Consider the following 27,080-nt stretch of genomic DNA (forward strand, 5'->3'; position numbering starts at 1 on the left):
ACAAAAAAGAAAACTAACATCAAACCATTAGTCTTTTTGGCCATACTTCTCTCTCTCTCTCTCTTTTTTTTTTTTTTTTTTTTTAAAACTGTCCAGTTACCACAGTACCTACAGCCAAACTTTCTGACCACTTGTTCTGTCTGGGTCTTGAATCCCACTGTGCGGGCTGCTCCACAAGGGAAGGCAAAGCAGCAGCTGCCAGTGCCAGTGCTAGCAGGGCAGTGGCATCACTGGTGAGGGTGCAGTCCCACAGTACCTGAACAAGAGCAGGGCAAGTCTGATGATGGTAACCACGTTCACACATGTAATCACATGTTCTTGTCCATAATCACCGTACAAGACCACGGTGATGAGGCACGTTGACATCTTGGGGAAACCAGGAAGTAAAATGTCTGCCTGTTGGTCACTTCTGTTGAGTCACAGCTGACTGGTGTTAATCAAATTACCCATGTTAATCAGTATTCCCTGAATCTTCTTTCATAAGAGCAGCTAATAAACACACAATTCAAGTGAACATTTGATGAGAGTCAGCTACACTTCACATCGGCTGAAGAAGTTAGTAAGCAATATAGCCAAACAAGAAATAAGAAATGCTTTCCTTGCATTTTCTTTCCTTCACAAAAATAGATTTGTTCACTTCAAATCCATACCAGTTTTTCCTTTTTTTTTTTTTTTTTTTTTTTTTTAAATAATTCAAAGTATCCCTGCAGTCCATGTATTAAGGAGACATTATTAGACTGGAAGCTTTAAGGATATTTCCTTGTATACGATGGCCTTCTACAGTCCATAAGCTTTACAGTACTCTAACCAATCTAAAGTTCAGTGAAGAAAATAGCACCTCTGTGCTTCAGCTTCCTGCTTCTACTTTGATTCCTGATGGGAAAAAATCTTTTGGCTTGGAAAAAAATAATAATAATAGCAGCTTCTACTTATGGTCTAACCTTAAGAGGAAAAAAAAAACAACCAACAAACTCACAGAGAAACTAACAGTTCTTCAGTGGCCAGGATAATTATTACCAGCAATTCACAATATACCACAACAAGCACAGCAAAACTCTCACTCTAGCTGTATTTAATTTTATTTATTGAGGCCAACAGAAATCTTTCCCCATATCAGAACCTAAAGGAGGAATTACTAGCAAATTCTGGCACATGGTCACATTCTTTTCAAATACACCATTAAAAAAAACGAGATTCCTGAAAATAAAGAACTTCTATAAAATTCAGACCACATCATTCAAAAGGTTTTGTGGAAAGAAAAAAGAAGGAAAAAAATGGGAAAAAAAGGCAGTACAATTACAGTCAGTTACAAATCAAGAGGAAAAGGAAGTGGGAATATCCCTATCACAACCAGATCCCTACAATGTATATCAGACACTGCATCGTGTAAAAATAGCATCTGCTCACATTTTTCACTGAGTTAGAAATTCTGTGTTGCTGCCAATTTATTTGTTTAGATAGACTGTTGCTACATGCAGGGTATGAAAGAATACATTTACTGCGTTACAAACAGAGAAAGGAAATAATACAAGGAAATAATAGTATCAAGTTATATACATCTGACAATACTATTCACTTTAACACAACACGTATACTAAATTGGAACTAAATTCCACTGACAGTTGGCTCAAAGGAATTACCTGCACAAGGCCTAAGAAACACATCAACTGAGCAATAATGGACTAAAACCAGCAGAGTTTATATTAGTTATCATTATACCATAAGGATAAATCTAAGTTGTGAATAGCTATAGTACTGCTTATGAAAATAGATTTCAAAATGAGAGCTAAGTTTTCTCTTTGGAATATAAAAATAGCATGTTTTCCACATGCTAAACACTTCTGAAGACATTTGAGCATAATTATGTACTATTCTAAAAATCACACATCTCAGAAGTATTAAGAAAGTCTGTGTGATGTGTAAGACTAGTGAAAATTAACAGGAGATACCTGATTGCCCTACCTGTACTCTGTCTGTCCATTTACTTGTATCTCTCAGGACTATCTAGTATAGAGTGAAATCATTGCTCCACAAACATCTGTAAAAAAGATTGTTGTCAACAAAGAAAAGTTGTCAACAGAGAAAATATTACACATGTGCTTCAAGTAGCTGTCACTTACAAAAACATGAGTGCATTCAACTTGTCTGTTAGCTTTCTCTTAATTTAGAATTTCTGCCAAAATTACACTGGCCAGAGGCTCACACTTCCACTTTTATTTTGAGGCTATCTAAAGATAGGTTTAAGGACTGACATAAACCTTAAATGTTTCAAAAATTACTCATTGCATACGGAGGAGAATTCTAGGTATTCTAAAAGAGGACTATGTATTTGACTCAGCTCTGAAAGGCCCCAAAAGAACCGGACAGCTGCAGCAGTTTTATACATATAAACTGATTTTAAAACTAATCTAGAGTGTTTCAGCAGTGCTTTTGCCCTTTTCTCTTTTTCTGAGACTGAGGACCTGTGAAAGTAAGCCAGTATGACTTCCCCCCCCCCCCCCCCCCAAGACCGGGCAATTTCATCCTCATATAGCATAAAGGTTTCACAGAAGAGGCATAACAGTTTTTCCAATAGAACTAGGTGAATTAATTAAATTTGTGCAGCCTTTTAACCCCTAGGATTGGCTTCTGCTTTTTAGGCATGATTTTTTAATTACAAATTTTTTAATCATTGTATAACTCTGTCAATAACAATTTTATGAAGTGCTCCAAACAATACTTACTGTATGAAGCCTAAAATACATAAGAATTGTTTTGTTACATTCCATAATTTACTTCAGTAAGCAATAGTCTAGAAAACCAATGTATACAAAGTAAAACCTAACTGAAAATGATGCATGATAAAATTCTGATTAGAGCCTTCCCACCACCACTACTTAAAGTTTTTGGGATCTTCAGCATACAGCCTTTCATAACAATGTATCTTGTTCTCTTATCCATTTTCATTCACTTCCAGTAATAAGTAGGGTCATCTGGGTGACCTAAAAGACAAACAGCTGTGAGGAGCCAAAGAAGACACCAACAACAGCACTGAAAAAAAATATATTAACAAAACAAAACAAAACACACAGTGAAAAGCTACAGTACTCAAACTGCTCATGAAAGACACAAATTAATGAAACGCGCCTGAAAGGCAAGAAATACTTTTCATTACATTTTTCAGTCTTGGTAACATTTTCAGTCTCGTTTTCAGAGTGTTTCCAAAAGTATATCTTCAGATTTATAGGTGTCTCTGAAAAACCTGTCCTAATTGTTAGACATTTCTGAGCATATGTTTTACTATCTGAGCAAGACTGTGGACCACATTTATTGTGGATCTTTATTTATATGACTGAAGATGCAGACAGGCATCTACCACAATTTTATAAAGTTTGGAGCCCCTTGTTCTTCTTTCAGAAAAATTAATTTCCTCTGTTTTTCTGTTTGCATTTCTTCTCTTAGTTGTGAATTTCCTTAGATAGTTCAATGGAATTTAGAGACAAAAACAGGCGTTAGACAATTTCAATCCAGATAGAAGGTGCAGAATATTTCTTTTACAGTAACACAACAGTAATCTAGAAATTAGATTCATCTAGAAATCTAGTATCTGGATCTAGTAGATAGAAATAGATATCTACTATAGAAATCCAGTATCTGAAGACTGGCTGTCTACCAAACCCACAGACTAACAAGTCAGGAAAACAGATGATTTAGTCCATTTTATGAACACTTTGCTTAAAAGGCATTTGTTCTAGTCTACCAATCATTTGGCTTGAGGAAATAAAATCAGATAACTTTTGTAAACTTCACTCAAACCACCCAAAAAAGAAATAGTAGATAGAAATCTAGAAAAGCTAAAAATACTACACATTCTGCAGTATGGAAAGTATTGCTATTTTGATAAGATACACATTTCTGGTGTAATCTACTTTAAAAAGAAGTTAGGGTCTGATGCAGGGTAAGATTTTGTGGTCTTTATTATGTAGGTGACTAAAGTATCATAATGATGCATTCCAGTTTCAGTGATTTATGTACTAACTATCCTGGTCAGCATTTGCGCTCTGAACCTTCCGTTATGCAAATCTTAATGCAAGCATTATTGCATCTGCTACTCTCTGTCAGTAAGGGTCATGAGATAGTTTTCAGATATAGATCTAATTTTCAAATGTTTATAAAAATAATAAACATGGCAGTTAAACAGAAGTATGACACTGAAATATAGTTTTTATATCAGTAAAATCTAGAATGATGATCTTGAGAACTATTAACAAGATACTCAATGTTATTCAAAACAAAAAAGAAAAATTAGCTGAGACATGATAAATATTAACATCATGGTTCTGAGTACCTACAAAGTTTTGTTCTCGTTCAACACCACTGACATTGGTGAAAGTCCTTCAAGTAAAATAATTTCCAGGTCTGGAATGTAAAGAAACTTGAGGAAGTGTTCTTACTATGCTGAGAAAAGCTTACATGTCAAAAACAAAAATCTGTCACAATTCCACATAAGGTATTTTAATGCAATTTCAAATGGTTTGGGTTGTAGTGGTATTAAATTGTGAAATATACTTATTTTCTGAATGCTATGTCAAAGAACAAGGCAATTAGAAAATCTGTAATTTTTGACTCAACTTATGCAAGGATCAGGTCAAAACGTCATATGCACTGGGTACACTAAAAAGTTTGCTGATTCTTACAGAGATTGAAAAATAGGGAAATGGAAAACTTCTAAAAGCTGACTCTTATGAAAAGCTGCAAACTGTATCAGATTTAAAAACATGCTCTTAACATTTTGATGCCTTTTTTTTTTTTTTCTGCTGCTCAATCTTTTTTGTGAGTGGGAACAGGACATCAGGCTTTCATTTTCCTTTCATCATATACTTCCTATACAAAAGAGAAGAGAGTTTTTTTACATAACTTAATCTATCGAAAATGCTGAAGTACAAAACTGAAGATAGGGTGATTCCAAAGCACATAAACAGAGGAAATCCCATCAGTTCCATAAACATCCACTTGAGCCAGGCCAATTAAAAAATCACTACAAACCCAAGAAAAGAATGAAATTGTTGAAGATTACATAGATGGATACCATTTTCAATTAGGCTGTTGAGATGCAGATCAGTAACGAGCTAACTACAGCTTTAAGTGTCACCCACTTTCTATGTGACCTAAGTGTTGACATTTTTTTTTCCGATACAATTTTTACACTTCATGATTTAAAATGGGATTTGTACATAACTGCCTATTTTTTTTTATTTTTTTTTTGCTTAATGACAGCGATTAAGCAAAGTACCTCTGATTGTTTTAACTGAATGGGTATGCAAATGAAAGACATGAGAAGGATATTGTGAACTCTTAAAAAAAAAAACAAAACAGTTTCTTAAAAAACATAAGTAGTGTGTTTTTCATGCTGTAATGCGTGAAGAGGGGTTTTTGTTGTACCAGTTTATCAATATATGATCTGACAATGCTGTTAAAAACTGCATGTGCTCTGTTCTATGTTCCTTTAGTATTATATTAACTTTATTTCAAATTAATTAATTTTATAATTAAGTTTATTACTGAAATTGAATCAAAGTGAAGCCTACCTATTTTTTAGCAAAGAATTATAAAGATAAGTCTTTGAATTAGAATTTCGGGAAAGTGAAAAAAAGACTAGTTCTCCTAAGTATTATTTATTGCAGAAGTAAAGCATGACAAGATTCAGATTCTTTCTCTCCTCAGCAATGATGTGGTTCATCCTGCACATTCAACTGAGACAGAACTGCTTAACTAAAAGAGCCAAAAGCAACAGCAACTTTTGGCTCTAGCAGAAAAGCACTGCATTTTACAGGAAGGTCATTTTGTTTCATTGGCAGGTGATATTTACAATCAGTGATGTCATGTTTCAAACTTTTCAACAGGTTTCAGTAACAATGGTTCAACCCTTAAAATTAAGATATAATCTACACAAGACACAAACCACAATTCAGCATAGACGTTTCACATGATTCATGGTGTGCAAAGTCTTATAGAAAAGTATAACAGAAGTGTGCAAAACTTGTAGTTTAAGTCTTAAAACTTATAGTCAGGAATATCTAATGATGTGGAAAATATACTTCAGAACATCCAGTGTCAATAGCACAAAATAACGTAGGTACACTTAGATGCTACTCTGCTTCAGTTGGTACCTTTAACTTAAATTTTAGTGATTTTGGTCTCATTGTAAGCTTAGACTCAACATGACAAGGAATTAATTAACATGCTAAACAGCCTCAGCTTTAAGTCATTTCCTTTACAGTCATATGGTTCAGTTACTCTCTAAAGTTTGTAAAAAGAAATTTTCATAGACATAATGACCCCAACAATAACTATCCCACCATCTCAGTTTGCTAGGTCGTCACATTTATTCTTTACCGAGGAGGAAGGTGGAATCTTCTCCTCCGGTCTGGATATCCCATTCTATGTTCTCTACCTGTTGGAAGCAGGAGAAGAATTAAATACTGTTAATTAACATTAGAACAGGAAAACAAGAACTTATTTGGACAGTCTGCAAGAACAAAAATGTATTTATGTTTTGAAAAAAAAGGCATGTTCCTCTCCAGTTGGTATGTAATCATGGACAGTATTTTGAGAAGTTGAAGGCTAAAGCTCATGATGGAATTGCTCTTCTTTTTACTTGGTTCCATCAGACAGAGTTCTGGTGTTTACCTTACCACAGGCAGATCAGAAAAGCTATAGCCTTGCCAAGTCCCTTCACTATTTCTAATGTATTAGAGTATTGTCAATTTTAACCATTCATATAGCTATTTCAAGTGGTCCTATAGACACTATCTTTACTCTGTCTTTCTCCTGTCTTCAGCTCACTTTTGTGCTTTTCCGGACGGGTTTTCAAATACGAGTATGACAATCATTGCTCAGATTACTGATATGTTTAAATAAAGTTATAGAAGTATATGACAATACACAGATAAGCTTAGACTTTCTTTTGTCTATCTTCTGTATATTGATTTAGACCTAGGTAGTAATTTGTATTATAAGAGAAATAAACGTTTATCAGTTGGACTGCTGAAGAGAGCGACAGAGATACATGGCAATAGTGATTCCCATAGTTCTTAGTGCTCAGTTTATTTTCAGCTATTTACAGAATGAGGTGACAGTGGGATTCAAAACAGTATGAGTGGTCTTAACTACCAATTAATAAAGTTTTATCTAGCAACAGCTAGCACGTGGTGGGCTGTTTTAGCCATGAACCTAGAATTTAGATGGTCATTCTTTGTTACAAACATCTCTGGTACCTCAGGGAATACTTATAAATGCAAAGCACAGAGACTAGCAAGATCTGCAAAGCCAAAATTTTAGATATTTTACTGCTTAATAACAGAAGCCTAACCTTAGCTTTAAATTAGATACCTAGAACCTGTTTAACAAGCATCATAATATTCAGGCACTCAGCAGGATATACAAAACTCAGCACGCTCATTGGGAAGTCTTCTAAATTAACAGACAAGAAACACTGTGGATAAAACTTCTACCTCTCTGAAAGGCTTTGGTGTCCTGCTCTGTTACTTGGATGCAATCTCTCAATTTGTGACACATGGCCAATAAATTTATTAAGAGAATGATTGTTTAAAAAAAAGGGCAAAACAAACAAAAAATACAAGCTGAATTCCTTTCTCTTAAAACACAGGTAGAGAATTAAATGCTAATTACAACAGATTAGAGGTTAGCATTCATGACAAAATGAGAGATAGCTAAATGTGATTCTTTTTCTGCTTGAGGGTATTGAAATCATCATTTCAAAGAAATACTGCTGCTTCTTCGGTTTATACTTTCTGGCTGGAGGAATACTTTCCTCCACTGTTGAAGTTGAGCCATTGCCACAAAGTTCTTAAACAATAACTGGTAAGAGTAAGCAAGGAATGCCTAATCACTGGGTACTTTTCTGACAGAAGGTATGGTTCCCATGGTTACTGTTCCATTAATTTTTAAGACATTTTATCCAGTGATTTTTATATTATATGCAACAGCAGCAACTATAGCAGTATAGCATGGGAAGATAGTGGATAGAATTGATAGACATCAGTAATAATACTAGGAAGGTTTATCACAAGCTATCATGGAACACACTGTCTACTTTTTCGGTCCCCCCCCCCCCCTTTTTTTTTTCCCTCCTCTCTGTGGTAAGAGGCACACATACTGGAGACAACAGCTACATAATGAAGCAAACCAAATACCTGTTTTAATACTAGCAAACTTATGAAAAAGGGAATTCTCTCAAAATGTCAAAAATCTTGGCAAGTCAGTTTAAAAGGAGCTCTAAAAACACTGCAGGATTCTTTTGTAATGACAGATATATTTTTCTAATAGATCTATTTTATTTACAGCAGAGATATTTAACTGCATTTATGGCATCACGTTTTAAAAGTGTCCTGAGGGTAGTAAATAAGGCTTAATTTTGCCTGTGTAGAGGAATACGCAATATTTTAATAATGGAATTGAACCATGTTTATAACACAGTTCAGTGCGGTTACTGTGGAACATATTTCATGGAATTCATCTAGTGGTGAGATCTCTGGAGGTGATCAGAGTGCCTACAAAAGTGATTCCTGGATTTTTGAGATGGTCACAATAACAGTGATAAGTTCTGTTTTTTGCTTACAGTGAACACGAACACTGTATTTTAGTATTGACAACCTACATCATCAAACAATTTTATCTGTGAATCAAACGACAGTATCTCACTCTCAAGCATACAACAAAAGCAGCTGAAACACATTCAAGACTTTACTGTATTTATTTACTAACACTCCACACTAATTGCATCAATCTCCTTTGAAAACTTCATTTAGCAACACAGAAGAAATTTAGGCTCTGAAGACTTCACAAAACAACGTGTCTTTCTTAGACACTTCTCTTCCTTTGGGTTATTTTCTCTAATCTATGTGTATATGCTTTAATTTGTAATAATGAGGAAGTAAAACTGCATTAATATCAGCTCAGTGATGATATTCACAGTGATGTTTCATTGAAACATCTGTTCTGTTCAAGAAGTGAGAACGGTGAATGACTCAAGATTAATTTTTGTCAAGACAAAACAGGACTTCATTTCTATTATCTAAGCAATAACCTTGAAGCTGAGACCCTGATATAGAAAATCACTTAAAATGTGTTTAAATTTATTCCCATGCTTAAGTGTTTTATTGAAGTATGAACTAAGATTTGCAACCAAAGACTTTAAACAGACATTTCAGTGCAGCTGTGCTGACTTGTTTTAGACCTGTTACAGCTTTAAACATCATTCAGCTGAGACCAAGCATGGAAAATTGAAATACCGCAAAGATTTCTTCAGAACATTGCGAGTAAATAAGGACTTCAGATAATAATGCTACTCTCCACCTTATACAGTTAGTTTCTGCTGATGGTACTGCACAACTCTAACTGATAAAAGGTTTGTAACTGAATGCTGCCAGCACAGGGTAACTACATGCATACAAACACAAACTGCATAAAGAAACAGCTGTTACATTGCTGATAGAGGCAATTCCAAACACACAAAAAGTTTTTACCTTGTGGTTGAGGACTTCTCCAGAGGAACCCCCTCATCTGATTATGATATGGAGGAACAAAAGAACTTCTGTGTGCTTGTTGGAACCTGGGATTAAATTCTCTTTGCTGTGCTCCTGAAAAACAGTATTTACTAGCCAACTTTGTATGTAAGATTAAATGAAGAATAAAGGAGAGCATATTCTTTTTTGGGAAACAACATTTCTTAGATTTATGCCAAAATACTTATGCTCAATTATTATTTTTCCAAACTGCAGTCAGCCTAATAAGTATGGTTCTTGTCCTCATTTCCATCTATGCACATCATGATTACAAGCTGTTAACAAGTGTATTTAGAAACCAGATCAAAATTTTATGACACAGATTTTGAGACTGCAGTCATTAAAATGAAACAGAAATCTGTCCAAATTGGAATCACAAATCATAATTAAAATGGTTAAGTACTGCTCTCAAGCATTAGCAGAGACTAACAAGATTTGGTATCATAAATCACCAACAGATATGAATGTCCAGCACCAGTATGGTGTAGTATCACATCAGAAATGGACAGAAGTGTTGTTGCAAGATGCAGAGTACTGAACTAGAAGACAATCATTCTGTCTGTTGCAATTTGCTCAATTAATTTTGAAGGGGTAATTTTTATTCTCACTGACATCATACTTGATCAGGTATTTAGCAGGCAATAAACATAATTCCAGCATAAACACTCCATCACATGATGTTCAGCTAATTCAACCATAATGCAATCATCTGCTCATGGCTGAACCAGATCAAATTTGTAGTGTTAGGTGATTCTGTCATGCATAGATTGATTACTATTGAAAGCAGAACCACACCTCCACCAGCAGACGCTGAAACTGTAAAGCAACAATATATACAAATAAGAAGGTCCACAGTTTATCTAATTTATCTATCACTTATACAATTAAAAAACTATCAAAAAAAACCCTTCTCTAAAAAAAAAAAAAAAAGCACTCAAGTTTATAAAGTGAAGTTGACATACAAAGGGGTACTAGAGGTTCTTAGTGTTCTGTACAAATATTATCAAAAGCTGAGGACATACTTTTGCTTAATAGAAAAGACTAGCAGATTATGCTCACAGTCTTCTCTGCATTTCAATAATATACACATTCTATTTAGTAACAACATTTTAAATAGTAATAATGGCATTTTAAAATCTAATAATTACAGCATGATTAATTCAGTGTAATCGAAGCCTCAAAAGCCTCAACAATCAAGCTGATCTGTGAATGATGCTGAAAACACTTTAGATGTTTTTCACTGAGAGTCAGGCAGATCAGTTGGGAAAACTAATGTCCTTAGCAAACCAAGCCATATGGCTGGAAATAAATAAGCAAGGTCTTAGGCAAAAACCCTTCTCCATGTTGCCCAAGAGCTTGCCTTTGTTTTGAACTGTATCAGTCAATCTTCAATTCCTCACTCAGACCTAAGACTATCATAGCTAAAATAGCTCCCCTGGGGGAAAGGAAGAAAAGACTGAGTCATTCAATTATTCCTATAAAAATAACTTTAGTCACTGAGTAAATAGCAGTGGTTTCTGTTACTGAATAATATTTTATTTACTGCATATATCTCACTAGCTATGTAGCTAGATGAAAATATTTTATCCAAACTTGGGTAATCAAATTCATATGAATTCCGAAAAGCAGGAGATATTTTCTTAAATCCCTTCTTCAGTTTCTTGGAGAAAGACCTTATGATTTACTTAGTTGGACATGTTTCCTAAGTAAACACTGCTGCAGTTAAAGAATGATTGAGCTTATCAATAGTATATTGAGAAAATTAACGATGCCAACCTGCGACAAATCCCCTCCCTCTTGGTCTGCTCTGTATTGTCCTTTTCTTCGCCATGCAAGCCTTGCAAATGAGTGACTTCAGGTTCTGGAAGGGTGTATACAAAGACTCCTGCAGACAACAGGGTTAACATTAATGACTGTTCTGCTTTTCTCTCATCAGGTACAGCACAAATCAATCACAGATCTAACAACCAGAATAATTTTCTAAGTCCACACTCATTCATGCACAAAGGTACCAGGTCTTCTAATTCACATTTTTCAGGAAAGAAAATTAAAACGTTTCATATTAAAAAAAGTGGACTCTTGGAGAGGTGGGTAGGGCTACAGAAAGAATGCTTTTTCTTCTCTTGATGAAGTTTGTTTTCTCCTCTGCTCACATCCGTAGATTACTTTCTTCCCTTTTTTATTACCTTGCATCTGCAAATATACCTAACTAGACTTGGTTAGGTCTATCAACACAATACCTCAGGCAGAGATAATTAAAAGCTCCACATAAAGACTGATGAACTGATGGAAAAAACTTACCAGTAAAGAAATCAAAGCATTTCATACATTACAAACAAAACCTAATGCAACAGTAACACATCAGCCCTAACTCCAGACAGTTGTTTCCTCATAAAATATAATCTAGTCTAAAGAGATATGAAGGAATTAAATAAGTATTTACCTTGTAAGATGAAAAGTTATGCTGTCCAAAGGACATGCTGAAACTATTTGAAGACCCAATACTAAGAGATGCAAGAGATCTTTAACTTTTACTGGTTTCATGGAGCATTAAAGAAGTGTCTTAGAAGCGTTACATCTTAGAATCTTTTCGTGTGCCCAATACAAATAAATAAGCAAAGAAAAGTTGTGCAGATTGAAAAGAATTACAAAAAGGCAGATTATTCAATATCATAATTTATTTTCATAAAACTGAGCTGATTTTTATGAGGATGATAATCCCTTTTTGCAACAAACAGGGTGGCTGGGGAGCAGCAAGAATGGGAGAGGGATTACAGGATAAGGTAAAAAGCCAATAGGTGTCAAGACTGGAGCAACTAAAGAGGTTTCTTAAGCAGAGGTAAGAGTCTGAATTCCTGAACCCCCTTGTGAATTTTCCTAGCACATTTTTTGTGCTCTTTAGAGATGGAGCCTCAAACACAGCCCAGAGATATTTTTTCCCCCACACAGACTGAGTACAGTCTGCAAAGAACTCCCACTAATGGGAAAATCCTTTCACTGTATTCTTGGGAGAATAAATCCAGAATGTGTTTATGAAGGTTGGATGAAAGACATGATCAAAAAAGGACAAAATATATCACTTAAGACGACCCTGTAAGATAATTTGTTTTTAATTAAAAAAAAAAAAAAAAGTGATCACAAACATACTCCATTAGTGAGAAGCACAATAAAAAGACTAATGAAGTGATAATATCATTGTCTCAATGCTTTATGAGGCCATTATATCCAATTTTCGGTGTGAATAAACAAACTAATATGATTACTGTTATGAAAAACAGAGAACTAGCATAATAAGAACTTGGTATATTTAAAAAAACTAGATGGCTATTCATTATTATCAGAAGCTTTCTATTTTTTTATTTTTAACAATTTCTAAGGCTAGATAGAGATGAATTACACAAAAAATGTCACAAATATATTAACTGCATTTAATTTTTTTTTTTTTTTGGTACAAGAATCTGTATTAAGCAAATGCTACAATGTTCAACATTGTTTGTACGCATGTAAGTATTTCTGAAAACTACAGTAGAAATACAGTCTTGGTTAAAAGTTATTAATTATATTTAAACCATCATAATCAAAACAACACCAACTCTGAGATCTCCTGAACTCCCTGAAGTAATCTAACTGTCCAGATCTAATGTACATAGAGAAACCCTAGGAGTTAGTAAACAAGCAGGGAACACCAAAAGAAGTAAGTTTTTCCTGTTACTTATCTTTCCAATAACAAAACACCCGCATTGAATAAGTTGTTTTTTTTTTTTCCTTTTTTTTTTTTTTCCCTCCTCTGCATACAATGCTGTAGCTATCATCAGGTTAGATTTATGGTGCTCAAGGATAGATTGCTAACAAACAAGTGCTGAAAGATCTTGGCTTCCAGCAGTACGTTTAGCTCTGCCAGGAACTAAGGACCAATTTTATTTATTAAGTTTAATTTATAATAATAAGAACAACCAATCATATGCACTTGTTGCCTTGCCAGTGTCCCTAACTAAACTGGCATCTCTTGGCAATTCTCCCCAAACCAGATTCTTGCCTCTCAAACTGATAAGCTGCAAAGCTATTTTATTAGTCTGGGAACACTCTCTGCCATATATGTACCATAAAACTGTACCTAAAAAATAAAAGTTATTTAAACTACTCTAAAATTTAATGGGGCTGGACTATTTTTTCTCCACCATGGAACAGTTTATCTAGGGTTTGTTTAAACTAGAGCATCACGCCTTTTAAAAACCTAACTTAGATATTCTAGTTGATTAAGTCAACCTCCAGCTCTGTTCTAGGGATCTAAGCATATTTCTTTATCTCCCTTCAAAAACATGCTAAAATATAACTTCAACATTAGGATTTTCAAACGTTAGATATGTTAGCTAGCACGCTTTAGCTAAGACTATGTCTCAGCCAATATCAATTTTATTCAGACTTATGTATTTTAAAACTAAATAATCTGAATTCTTCTCAAATGGAAAGAAGTAACAGTTTCATATAGGTTTATGTAGTTTTCTAGTTTTCCATTTATTCTTCAGACCCTCTACTGTTCTGCAAAAGTTCTACATGAAAAACTGGATGAACCACTGGAACAATCTAAAAACTAGTGAAATCAACGGCTGATCAGTGGGAACCACAACGTTTGGATAGAGGCTACAGTCCTAATCATACAATTGACTCCGTATGGAAAGGATTATCATCCTCCTGCTGAAAAAGAAATATATTCCACCCACCCACATGTGTTCCACTCATCACTCCAGTTCAGGATGTAATCTAATTAGATACAAAATTGGAAAAGCAAACTAATTATACCACAACCGATATTAAATGTACGAGGTTAATATTACTGAAAAACAAAATCTTCTCTCTGTAATAATTTTTTTTTGAGTCTCAAGTGAGGCTTAAAAGACAGCGTGTAAAGACAGGTAAAAATACTTTAAAGGTAAATCTTTCAGAAATTATTAAATGATATGGACTTCCCGGTTCCACAATGAAAACAGAGATACAAATTTAAGGTCTTAAGAGCTATCTACACATGCTAATAAAGAGCTTCCCAAGCTCCCCTCCACATACTCTGTACTAGTGGGACATGAGCCAGTTCTCATCTAAGGCTTCACTGGTACACTAATGCAGCACGGCACCTGGTCAGGTGGATCCCATGTCTGACCACGGCCACCTTAATGCATCACATATGGCTCATACCCTGCAAGACTGCTGCTACCTGTCTGCTTTTACCAGTGCAGGACTGTTTTAAATCCTACCAGTTTTAGGTAACATAGCACACAAATGCAAATTGTCCAAAACCCCAGCTTCTGAAAAATGGAATTGAGTGTTAAGTACTTAAAGGCACAGGAAATTACTTGGTGGGATTCTATTAAAAATACCTAGATATATACATATACCTTCCTCTGATCTCCAGTTCCTCATGGAGTTCATCAGATCTTCACCTCATATTTTAAGTTCCCTTAAGTACCTTTGAAGCTATTACTCTTAAATCATACCTACATGTAGTATGCTTCTTTAAAATACATTCATATGATTTTGCATAAAATCATATAGAAAAAAAAAATCTCTTTAATATCTCAGTATTAGAAAACTGTTACAGTAATTTTCATTTTTTAAGATTGACAACTATTTTGATACTCCCTTGTATTGTTTTCTGAGATCTGGAAACAAAAATAAAGGCAAATTTATAGCTTCCAGCATAGTACCAATATTTCTACCTTTTTATGTTGTTTGGTGAGAAAGATGAAACAGGAAAAATTAAGAGAGGAAAAATACAAAGGAAGAATACAAAGAAAGTAACAACATTAAGATTTATGTATATAAATATGGACAAATAACTTTTTTTCAACAAAAATACAGAACTATCTAAGAGAATGTAGTTACTCACATTGCCTTCCAAAAGCTCTTCTACAGAGCAACTTCGGTGTGACCGCTGGTATTTTTCTTGAAAAAGTTTTCCATCAAACACTTTCCAAGGCATCAAGTCGTCCATTCTGAATGGAAAGCCACAGGCACTATTGGCCATAAGCAACGTTGTAAGGCCACGAATAAAGACAGCACCAAGATGCACAGCTCTGGAGTCCACTTCCATGAGCTGTTAACATTAGAAGAACAAAGAAATAGGTTTAAAAAAATCAAGGAATATAAGCAATTTTAACATGACATAACCATGCAAACAGGAGAGCAAATGATAAATAGCCCCCAAACTGTGACAACGATGGTTTCCTATTGCACAGTAGAATTCAAAGGATACTGTATCTAGTTTTATTAAATAAAGTGAAAGAAGTTTGAGATAACAAATACAGCATCATACTTTTTTTTTTTTTTTTAAATTAAAGACAGATACATTGAAAATGAAAACTGAAAGACAAAAGAAATGACTATTCTCTATAGCATTTCTCAAACATTAGCAGTTTCCCAGAAGGAATCCTGTTAGTGGAATGCAAAGGCATGTGCTGGGAGTATAAAAAAAGTGATTTGAACAGTGGTCTGTTGCCCTTCCCCAGCTTGATCAACTGGTATATGTCACAGCACTTAGAGATCATTTAAATTATAAGATTTGACAGGATGAAGTTTATTGTGCTCAGGCTTCAGAAATACTTTAAATGCTTTAAAATTTCCTCTGAGTGCAGACTGAAAGCCAAGTTATTTCTCCTCAACATGGATGTCTCTAGAAGAAATACAGGAATCATATGACAGCATCCAGAAAAACACAAAATGAGAAACTCAATGAGACAATTAAAACTTTTGGCCAAAATAAACTTGATGGGTGAATTTGAAATCCTGTTGGGACAGAGCATAGCAAACTGTAAAAGTCTTGAATCTAGTAAGTGGAAAACTGGGATTTTTATGTATTGTATAGGCTGTACAAGCTCCTCAGTGGGGAATGCCTCTTCTACAGTCTGTACCATAGCAATCTGTCAGGACAGGAGGGATTCACAACAATGTGGCCATCGATACGGTCATCCACAGCAGCTGTTGTACCGCTAGAGCACAGCTTTCCTTCAATGCAAGTTCTACCAGGAACAGAACAGCATCCATAACCGCCCAGAACAGAAAGCACAAAGAGGTGGCTCAAATTTGTCTCACCCATGGTTCCTGGGGAGCTGTGAGAGTTTTGTCTGAAATGCATTGGGTCGGCTCACCATTACCAACCAAAATATCATCTTATAACTGAAAAGGTTCCCAAGAGACTTACAGGTATGCACACACACTATCACTGCCCTACATACACGTATAAACAAAGAGATAATAACATACAACACAAAATATGGTACTAAAATAGATCAGAACCACATCCCTGGCACCCAAAGTCCACATAACAAAACCAGAAAACCTTTGCTAACAACACAAAACCACAAAACATATTATGAAAGAGCCAAACAGTAAATAGTTTGGAAGAATATAGCCAGAACCTGGTCAAAGACATAAGCTTTCTGTATTATTCAATAAGCTGAAGCCAGTTAAAACACAGACAAGAGGCAGTACAGTTCCGTTAAGCCACCTTGAAGAGAGATGCACCTTTATTAGCTGGTTTGTTTATATTTTTTTCCTACAGTGAAGAAGCAAAAGAGGACTCAGAGGTCTATACAGACAAAAGATACCAGGCAGGGTGTCCTGAGCCCTGCTTATCCAGAACCCTCTTGGAAGAACAGCTGCCTCCAGTGATTTCTGCAGAAACATCAAGCTGACCAGCAGGACACTGGTCCACGGTGACACCCAGTACCTGCAATTCACCCAAGAAAACTGCAGACAATCATGGACAATCAAAGGCGGAAAACAGGAGCTAACTTGAGCAGTCATTTAGAAAATGAAAGGCCCATCCTTCACCTACTGTGATACTTCATACTTCAGTAAGGAAGACCTTCTTCTCCTCCCCCATTACTCACTTTAAAATAAAAGCATTTTCAGGATGGGAGGCTGAAACTCATTTTCAGGCTGTGAATTTCAGGAAGTTACTGCCTCCAGCTGTTAGTAATCATCTTCCCAGCTGAGACCAGTAACTACATGCACACTTAAAACTCTCTTGCGCTGGCAAGTAAAGCAGGTTTCTGCAAAGCACTTTGCAATGCTGAAAGGTACTTAAAAAAGGAATGTGGTTAAGTGAACCAGTATTATTTGTACTAAAGTAGACTGTAAAAGTGCACACAGACAGTTATTAGGTTGCAGCTGAGAGATGCTTAAATCACACTGACTCAGTCATTTCTGATCACCTGGCCAAATCTCAAGACCTTCAGAAACTAGTTCACGTCAGTCCATGCTTTCAGATAGAAGCTGTTTGGTTTGTGACTGAAGTAAGACTTTATGAGTGCAAATCCAGTGAGGGAGAGCTGCTGGGAATCTTCACAACTCCCTTTTTTATAAACTAATCCAGGTAGGGAGTTCCTTCAGGATGTATGTACCCTGGTCTCCTTTGCAATGCAGCAATAAATTGAACTTCAAATAACTTCAATAAAATACTTTGACAAATACTAAATAAGTACAAAATAAAGGTTATTTTTTTTTCTGTTTAAACTATATGGAAAATGGACGTATCAGGCTAAAATTAGCAGCAGAGTCCAAGAACAACAGTTGCACACTAATCAGCTGAATCAAATTTGGCCAAATTTGTGTTGGTATGACTCATACCACCAACATTTGCTTTAATATAGATACTATAGATATTTATTTTTTATTCCCTGGCACACAAATCAGTATCTTCTGTCATTGGATTATCAGTAAGTACTGATAACATCAAAAAAAAAAAAAATTGCTGAAAACACACTTTCCAAGACTAGCAAAAGCAGGTATATAAGCTGCTGAAAAGAAAATAGTAAATGCAGCAAGAAATTTCTCATCTTCTAATTTAACATCTGTGTACTGGATGCCTATTAATTCATACCTTTTAACATTTATTAATGAAGATCTGCTCTTACTGTCCATTTTAATCCCACTGGTACCGAGGATGTAAAACAGCTGGTAGGACAAATTACCAGTACTATACATAGATGCTGGATGCCATCTGGACCACAAATCTTTAAGATAAAGATTTCAAATCTTTATTTTATTGTGTTCTGGAAGCTGTAAGCATACACCCAACACAAGTATGTGATTAACCCAACTTTCTTCAGTTATGTTATTCAAATTAATGCAAAACAAATGCATAGATACTTGCAGAACAAGTGTCTAAACAGGAACCTGAAAAAAAAATTGCTTTTGATGGTGATGCACAAAATCATCAAATACAGAAAGGGACTGAAGTCCCAGTTTGATTGCCATCTCAAGCTGGAGATCAGTGTAGTACTGCCATTGCTACCAGTTGTTCCTTCTGCCTAAGTGAGTATGAAGCCTGAGCTACCAACACAACCCCAGCTGTACTCTCCAACTACAGCTGAGGCACACAGGTTAAAAAGATAAAAGAAAGTTGCTGGTGACAGCTTTTACAGGTAGAATGTTTCACTGTCCAAGGACATCAAACCAGAACTTTTCTTAAACACTAATGTAATGGGAGGACAGGGACGAAGGGAAGGCTTGTTTTTTTTTTTTTCATAGAAATCAATATTGGCAAAACCGTGTCAAAAGCTACCAACAGTGATTTCTCTATTTTAATGAGACAGGAAATACATTCACTAAAGGGTAGTTTCTATTTTCTATGTCTGGCAACGAAAAACAAAGAAAATGAAAGCACAGCGAGTCTATAACAATGAGCTCGTGCACATGGCAAACCACAGACTTGCTTTGCCATGGGAATGCTCACAACTGCTTGGTGTCTGCAATGCAAAGACGTCACGATGAGGATAAGTGGAAAATTCCAAAAGAAAAGAAGCCTTGCCTTCCAGGGCATTACACCCTAGAGATTAGTTCTTATTGGAAACTGTGTCTGCTCTTTTTCCTATTTTTATAAACTCAGGACCCCAGTGAATCATGTGAGATACACCCCTGTGATCCTGCTGCTGCTGCTTCTACCACCAGCTGATGACATTTGCACGAGGGAGCCCGGGGGTGCGTGAGAACCGCTCCTCCTGCACCAGCCGCCTCTGCTGTGCTCCTGCTGCTGCTCCTACCACTCAGGGCTGGGGAGACAAAGATTGCTCTTCCAATTTGCCCACGTGAAGACTTAGGAGACAACTCCAAGGTCACAGTCCTCTCATAACAGTGCATCAGAGGTTACTGATACCGTGCTTTACAGGCCTGAGACGAACTGGTAACCCAATTTGAAAAGAGACAGAGAAATGTGGTAGCCACATCACTAATGTCAACATTTGTTACAACAATTTGAGAAACATCTTTGCTAGAAGAGCCATTGTCAGGGACTGATCTCACACCATGCTTTTTTCTGCTCTGCACAGTGCTTCAGCTTATGGACCACAAGCTTGGGCTATCTCTGTGCTTGCATGCATCTCCACTGACCACAGAGAGAGGCTCTGCATGCAGGAACCATTTGCTCACAGGAACAGTTTGCAAATCTAGACCAAAACACATTTTCAGAATGTAAAAGTACCTTTGTGCTTTAAGGAAGAATTTTTAGCCCCCTAAGTCTTCTTTGTGGATTCACAAATTACTTCTTTGAGAGAGGTATGAACTTGTATGTGCTTCAAATGCTGCACTTTCGTATGGTAGGAGTATGGCAAAAACAACCAACCAACCTTGCAGTTCTTTCTTCTGGAATGGTAAAACTGAAGATTTTTGAGGATTCACATTCTGTTAAAAGAATGAATAGGCTCTACCACACTTAAAAGGTAAGGGTAAGTCTCTGAATATGCCTAAGGTCAGAAGAAACAAATGAAGGCCAGAAGCGTAACCAGTGGCAAAGCTATCTCATTATCTTCATTTCTGGAAAACAGGAGCAATATAGAGATGGTAATAACTTTACATTTATTTAATTTACACTTCATCTGTACCTCAATGCTCCAAATACTACATTTTATTTAAGAACTGGTTCTTTTAGTAAGATTTTTAATAACATTCTGGGGACATACATTCATTATATATATATATATATATATATATATAAAATATTGAATCTTGGGTTAAAGTTTTTCTTGCACATTTTTCCCTAATCTGTTGCCTTCTTTCTGTGGTTATTTGAATATAGAAGATACAAATATGATTAACATTTTAAAATGTAAATTTTAAAACATGACTTAAAATGGCGTACTTCTTTTTCTTTTAGTTTTCCTCAAAAGAATATTTGTTTCTGTTATAAAAAGGAAAACACAGCACTCAAGGACAGGTTAGTACTCACTAATTTCTGCTTAAAATTAATCAATTGAAGAATTATAATTAAAAAACAATGTAACTTGATCCAAGCAATAAACCACTGGAATTCAAGTGATGGTGATCAAAATATAAGTACTTTCCTAGTTTAACCACTTCTTTTTAAGCCCGCTTGAACTCAGTCAGTATATTATCAGTATATTATTTCATTTATTATTGCTCTCAAACCCACCTGTGTCTTAAAAGATCAAATATTTAACCATAGGCAGTTTATGTTTGAGCAATAAAGGCGGCAGGTAGATCCTATCTCAGGAACCTGTCATTAAACCAGAAAGGCCTAGCTTTGCCTGGGAGAGGCAAGGCACGCTGTGGTTCAAACATGAACTGATGAACTGTCAACTGATGACCACCTCACTGGAGCTGGATTTGCTACAATGGAAGAATTGCTGAGGAAATTTTTTCAGCCTAAAGACAAGGGTCCTTGATTGAATTCCAGGTTTTGCCTTCGGCCCTTGGCATAAATTCCCAGTGCAAGTTGTCCAAAGATAGTATAAATCCCATGCATGGGAACGATACGCTCTGCTCTTGAGCAAAAATAAGCTAAATTGGTGCAACAGTGGTGATTTTAAGGAGTGTTACCCTAGACAGAGAGGCTGGCGAAACTGTGTTTACTTTGCATCAGTCAGCTTTGTGCAATAGGTGGCTGGAAGTGTAGCACTTCACCTGCTTCCTTCACCTGTCAAACTGAGGGAAGAGGGAAGTGCCGGTATTTTGAAAACATGATTAAGGTTTATTCTGATAAAAGATTATGGCTTAAGTTAAGCTCTTCCTGCTTAAACAAGGTGGGTGCAAAGGAAAAGGGAGGCTGGAAAGAGGAGCAGATCCTGTGAGGGCCTCTGCTGCAAGAGAAACTAGCAAAACCAGTTCTTAAACACTTCTAAGTCTTCACAGTAAATATTGAGCAGTAAACAACCCAATTATTTGGTGTTTATACCTTGAAGAAGGTTTATTTACTGAGTTTTATCAGTAGTTTGATGTAAAGTGATACACTGTTGTTTACAGGAGGCCAAAAACTTCAATGAAGTCAACCTAAACAAAGCTGCAAAATGGCCTTTACCTTTAAGCATCAGATGTAATAATAGCAAAAATACTACTGCTAACCAGTCTACAAACAAATAAAAATCTCCTTTGGTTGCAAAAAGGCTGCTTTTTAATTACCTGTTTCATTTTCAAAAATACCTGTCTTTATCAGAGCACTGAAGTCCTATCTGCAGCACGGCCTACCTTAACTCAGATTTCTATAATAAGGAATAGTACAGTAGCTAAGAAGCTGAGCCCTTCCAAGTTATTCATACAGATATGTCATGGACAGTGCACTAGTACTTGTAGAAAAAAATTAAAATAGCAACACTTTCCTTAATTTAACTACAACTATACAATTGCTAGACTCTGATCTAATGATTACACAGCTAATAGCAGTCTGTAATATGTGTGACATTCACAGAGCATTCAGATAAACTCTGAGTTACAGCCATCAGGCTAACCAACTGATTAACTGTGACCCTGCCAGCAGCCACATCCTTTCCACAGAAATGGATTCACTGGGATTTTAACTTTCAATATGCATTTGTGTTTTTAGTGACTTATCTTTGAACTTCTTCACCTTTCTCTCATACAGATAACATGGGATTTATTAAGTAGCAAAATGTATTTATTTGTTTGGGACTTTGAAAACTCCCATGTTCATTTATTTTTTTTCTTCTTCTTCATACGCTAGTTAAAAATCGTGGAATTGTGAGAAGGATCAGTTGTTCCACATGCCTTACAACAAATGAAGTTTGCCCCCATGGGAGGCAAGCTGCTGACGGGCTCCTGGTACACCTGCACCAGAAACCAATGGGCTCTCCGAACCTCAGAAAATCTGCAGTGATGTGCTTCTCTCAGAGACTCCTCCATCCCTATCAAACACTCCTGAAAATAGCCAACATATTCAAAAGTTATTAGGAGACCATTACTAGAGACAACAAACTTAAAGAACTGTACAAAAGGACGCCTTCCTTTCTTAGTTCCAGCAACTGCCCAATGTAAGCCTCCAAAGCCCAAAAGTTTTCCACTCCCTTACTTTCTGACCCTCACTCTATATTTCTGTATTCTACTCTGTGCTGACTAGCTCCTTTAACAAAACCTTTTAAATTAGGGGCTTCATTTACCATCACCTGCCTCTTAACCATACTCGCAATCTAAAAACCTCATCCATTTCTTACCCCAGGCCTTTCCCCTTTGTTTAATCATAGGACTGGTCCATAAAAAAAAAAAGTTTAGAAGTAAAAAATCTGCCACCAACACAGCTGCCCAGCAGAACATACTTGGCTACCTTTGCCACAGCTGCAGACTACATTGGCAAATGCTAACTGGTTTAGTATACAACTCTTCCATGTGCCACAGTCTGGTGTCCTCTCCTGTGGGCTTTTTTCATAGTGTACTGTGAAACTATTGCTGTGGATTAAGACATCGTTGCAACTACATGTACAAAGAAATTTTGATAGGTGGGAGTTTACTGCTAAAACTGCCTGAGGCTTATTAGCCAAGCTAGAACTTATTTTCTCCTTGGAGTCAAAGTAGATGTTCAAGACCTATTTGTCTCAATGTATGACCAATCCCTCTCTAATTTTTGAGTATATACTTTTTAGGAGCCTGATCTGTTTCTGATCAACAGAAAGACTGGTGAACTTCAGCACAATTTAGATCAGGCATTACTTACTTGGTATATCTGAAGCTCTGCACCTTCCAAGAAAGCTTATGACAGCTGTTACTAACGTCACATCTGGTATAAATGAAACTGCCAGTGAACCAAGATGGTTTGTACAGGGAATTCCAGGAGAACAAACACTGTTTGCCAGCACAATAAAGTGTTTTTCTGTTTCCCCCCTCTGCCCCCCCTCTAATTTCTTTGTATTGTAAAGCAGCTGTAGCACAGGATTAGTTGATACTAAAGTTCACCTTTGGAAGTGATAGGGTCCAAGGTAAACAGTTCTGGCTAACGGATTTTACAGGTGTTGAGTCCATAGGTTGAGGAAGAAAAGAGTAGGTCTACTCTATTTCAGGACTACCTTCAGGTCCAAGACAAATCAAACCATGGATCAATACAACAGTATCTCAGATGACCTGTGAAAGGACCTGTATCCTATATACAATAAGTAAGCAGAAAGCTATTGCTACATAGGAAAAGATCCCTAGGCATGCATTAACTGCCTTTGCTAAAACCAATACATATATTATTTCTTATTGTGCAGGGAACTGAATGTTGCTTGTTTTGAATGCATCAGATGAATATATAGTGGCATAATTGAATGTAATATACCTTTTTAGTTAATATGCATATGCTTTCTACTAGTGCTGGTGTTACTCTAGACATGCTGGTTAGATTTCTGAGCAATTAAATAAACATCCCCATAAATTGTATTTAGCTTGCTCATACCTACAAATTTTATTTGGAGGTAACAAAACCACCTTTATAGATCCGGCATTATTTTCTCTGGGTTTTGTTTTCTCACTTAGAATAACAGAATAAAGCTGTCTTAGCAAGTGGTGATATCATGAGGTGCTAAGATACAACACTGGTAAGGAACGTTATAATGTATACTTCAATCTTTCTCTTAAAATAGCTCCACTTTTTTATAAAACGTTCCTTCAACCACATCTCAACTATTGTTCAGTTAGTGTCAAGTGAAATTGTCATGAAAGAAATGTCAAATGAAGGTAAATAGGAGGAGAATATATGTGCAACATCACTCCAATATTGATGTTAAGAACATAGTAAAAAAAAAACAAAGCACCTTTGTAGAGCACTTCTGGTTTTTCAGCTACTGTTATTGAAATTATTGGTTGCATGAGTATTACAAATAAAAACTAGAAAAGGAAAAAAAAAATAACAATTTGACCAAAGTCATACAGGAAGCAAGAGACAGGAATAAGACAGTGTCTTGACTTTTAACCCCTGGACAATGATGATGTCAATCAAGAATAGACTTGAAAAGAAAGAGAACAAATCGGTTCTTGGTTAGCCTTGCTGTTTCTGATTTCTTCAAGGTGAACATTTCTACCATAGCCATTTGAAAAATTCCAGTACATCCTATGAAGCCCTGTAACTGCATGCCTAAAGGCTTGTTTTATCTTCTCTCCCCATCCACCTATATGTGGCTCGTTAGATCATTTCAGAAAATCGTTTTTTGCTTCTCCCAAGTTACAATTAGCCATCTGCTTCTCCAAGGCAAGGTCAGGCAGATGTGCAGCCTGCATTCCTGCCCAGGCGTGACAGGGACACGCAGGCAGGTGCAGGCAGCCCGAAGCAGATGACAGGCAGGTGCACGGGTGCCACCGCTTCCTGATGGCATGCTCCCTTCCCTCCCCAGCTTCAGCCCCTGCCCGTCACCTGCCCTATGGGGAGTCAGGTCAGCCCTTAGATGCAACGGAGAACAACCCCACCTCTGCCATGCAAATACCAGCACCAGCCCTCAGGTACCACTTCTTCCTTCTAACACAGCATGCAAGGAAGTTGAAACTATTTGTCTTATGAGTAGACCAAGACAAACCTAGCAGGAAAGAATCAGTTGATACCAGAAATTAATATTTCCTGCTCTGTAGTAACTTCTTTCTTTTTTTGAAAGCTGACAGTTTGCTTAATCAATATTTGTGAGATCTTATTACTCCCACGAGCAAAAATTACATTTCATCTTCTGCAGTGTTACTGGGCATGGATTAAAAAGTAACAGTAATTTCAGCTGAAATGCCAGATTACCTTTTACCTTAAGGTAACCTTTATGCTATATAAAGCTTGAAAGCAGATTACAGCCAAAACTCTGCTTCTATTTCCTTACTGTTGAAACCTTGCTAATAAGCTACATGACAGTTAAGGGGAAAAATAAAAAATAAAAAAAATAAAAAATAAAAAAATGGCATAGTAAGCCCATGCGATTATGGAAAAAAATGCAAGATCTCTTCCACAAAAAGGAATATAAATCCTCTGGTTTAAGGCACTTGCTCAATGATTTTCTCCATAAGCAAAGGGCATCCAACTAATTTTATTTTATATTTTTATTTTTTTTCAGAAGGTAGAAGAGCTGATCTGGTCATGCTGGGGTTTGTATCCGTGCCACTGACACATAACTGAATTCACACAGTTATGTGAATTTTGATACTCGAGATTATGTCAAACGTAAAAAATGTTCAAGGAAGCACACTCCAAAAATACTAATGACTATATCCAACTTGGTAAAGAAGAAAATGGTTGGGGAGCAGCAATCTTGTCTGGAAGTTGAATATGGCATCCTAAAATTTTTTTCTTGTATGTTTATGAATCAACACCAGCAAAGAAAGGTAGAGACAGCTGTCTGTACAACAGGACCCAAAGAACTTGGATTTCTTCAGAACTTCAAAGGATGATTCTGAAAATACCAACAGATCTACATATTGGACTTGCAAAAAATACTACAAACAGTGAGTAAATTGAGCTCCTGAGATATAATTCTGTTTGCACAGATGTTTAACCTGTGCAAGTTCACAATTCTCTTACTGAGTGTTAAGTATTAGAGCCATACCCACCACTTCACATTTACTAGAGAAAATAAAAGGGTCCAACAGTGCAAAGGCAGCACGCTGAAGCAGGCATGCAGGCCCAAGAGACCAAAATACAGTTAACAGGAAAAAAAATAGAGTATGCAAGCCTGAATACATTCAGACTTAATATATAGATTTAATATAAGCAGGATTCCCAGTGTGAAACTGGCTACTCTCTGAACTTGTTTAGTGGAATGTGAAAGGTTTTCAACAATTTCAGCACAATCAAATCAGGTACTCTCTTGCTGTCTTCATTTGATGCAACTTGCTCTTGATTAACCATGTACATGCTTAAAAACCAAACTAATTTAACTACTTGAAGACTTGAACTCCTGTTATTTGGACTGATTTACTTAAGATTTTGTTGAGGCAATGAGAAAAAGTTTTATTTCTGCAGTTGAACAGGGACTTAACCACTCTCAGCTTGAAATCACATCCTATACTACTGTGCTTCTGTTCCAGATTAGCCCAGAACACTGAGAAAACCTAAGGGCTGCAGAACATGAGAGAATGGGCTCTGAAGCAATGATAGTAAAACACCTCAGCCCACCCTTGCTCCCACCTGACCAGTTACAATCTCACCAATCATCTTAAAAACAGTATTGTCGGATGCAAGTTCTGTGGGAATATGAAGCCCTGATTCAGTAAAGAATTTGGGAATGCATTAAAATTCCTCTTTAGTTAATACCAAAAATATATCATGAAAGC

At 36.2% G+C, this 27,080-nt stretch overlaps 1 protein-coding gene across 5 annotated transcripts in view; it reads right to left on the reverse strand.

Annotated features, from left to right (window-relative positions):
• Positions 1-1,061: 1,061 nt before the first annotated feature.
• Positions 1,062-27,080, reverse strand: part of FAM120B (family with sequence similarity 120 member B) — a 60,646-nt gene continuing 34,627 nt past the window's right edge. For 4 of the 5 annotated variants that reach the window (XM_005020205.6, XM_027454204.3, XM_027454207.3 and 1 more), the window contains 5 exons: positions 15,448-15,654; positions 11,343-11,451; positions 9,528-9,641; positions 6,376-6,433; positions 1,062-2,981 (listed from right to left, as the gene is read on the reverse strand). In XM_005020205.6, coding sequence (XP_005020262.3) covers positions 2,969-2,981; positions 6,376-6,433; positions 9,528-9,641; positions 11,343-11,451; positions 15,448-15,654 — 501 coding nt within the window. In that variant the 3' untranslated portion in view covers positions 1,062-2,968. The remainder of the gene's footprint in view (positions 2,982-6,375; positions 6,434-9,527; positions 9,642-11,342; positions 11,452-15,447; positions 15,655-27,080) is intronic. The other variant, XM_072035800.1, reaches the window with a different exon arrangement.

The sequence above is a fragment of the Anas platyrhynchos genome, chromosome 3 (assembly GCF_047663525.1).
Source record: "Anas platyrhynchos isolate ZD024472 breed Pekin duck chromosome 3, IASCAAS_PekinDuck_T2T, whole genome shotgun sequence".
Classification (NCBI taxonomy): Eukaryota; Metazoa; Chordata; class Aves; order Anseriformes; family Anatidae; genus Anas; species Anas platyrhynchos.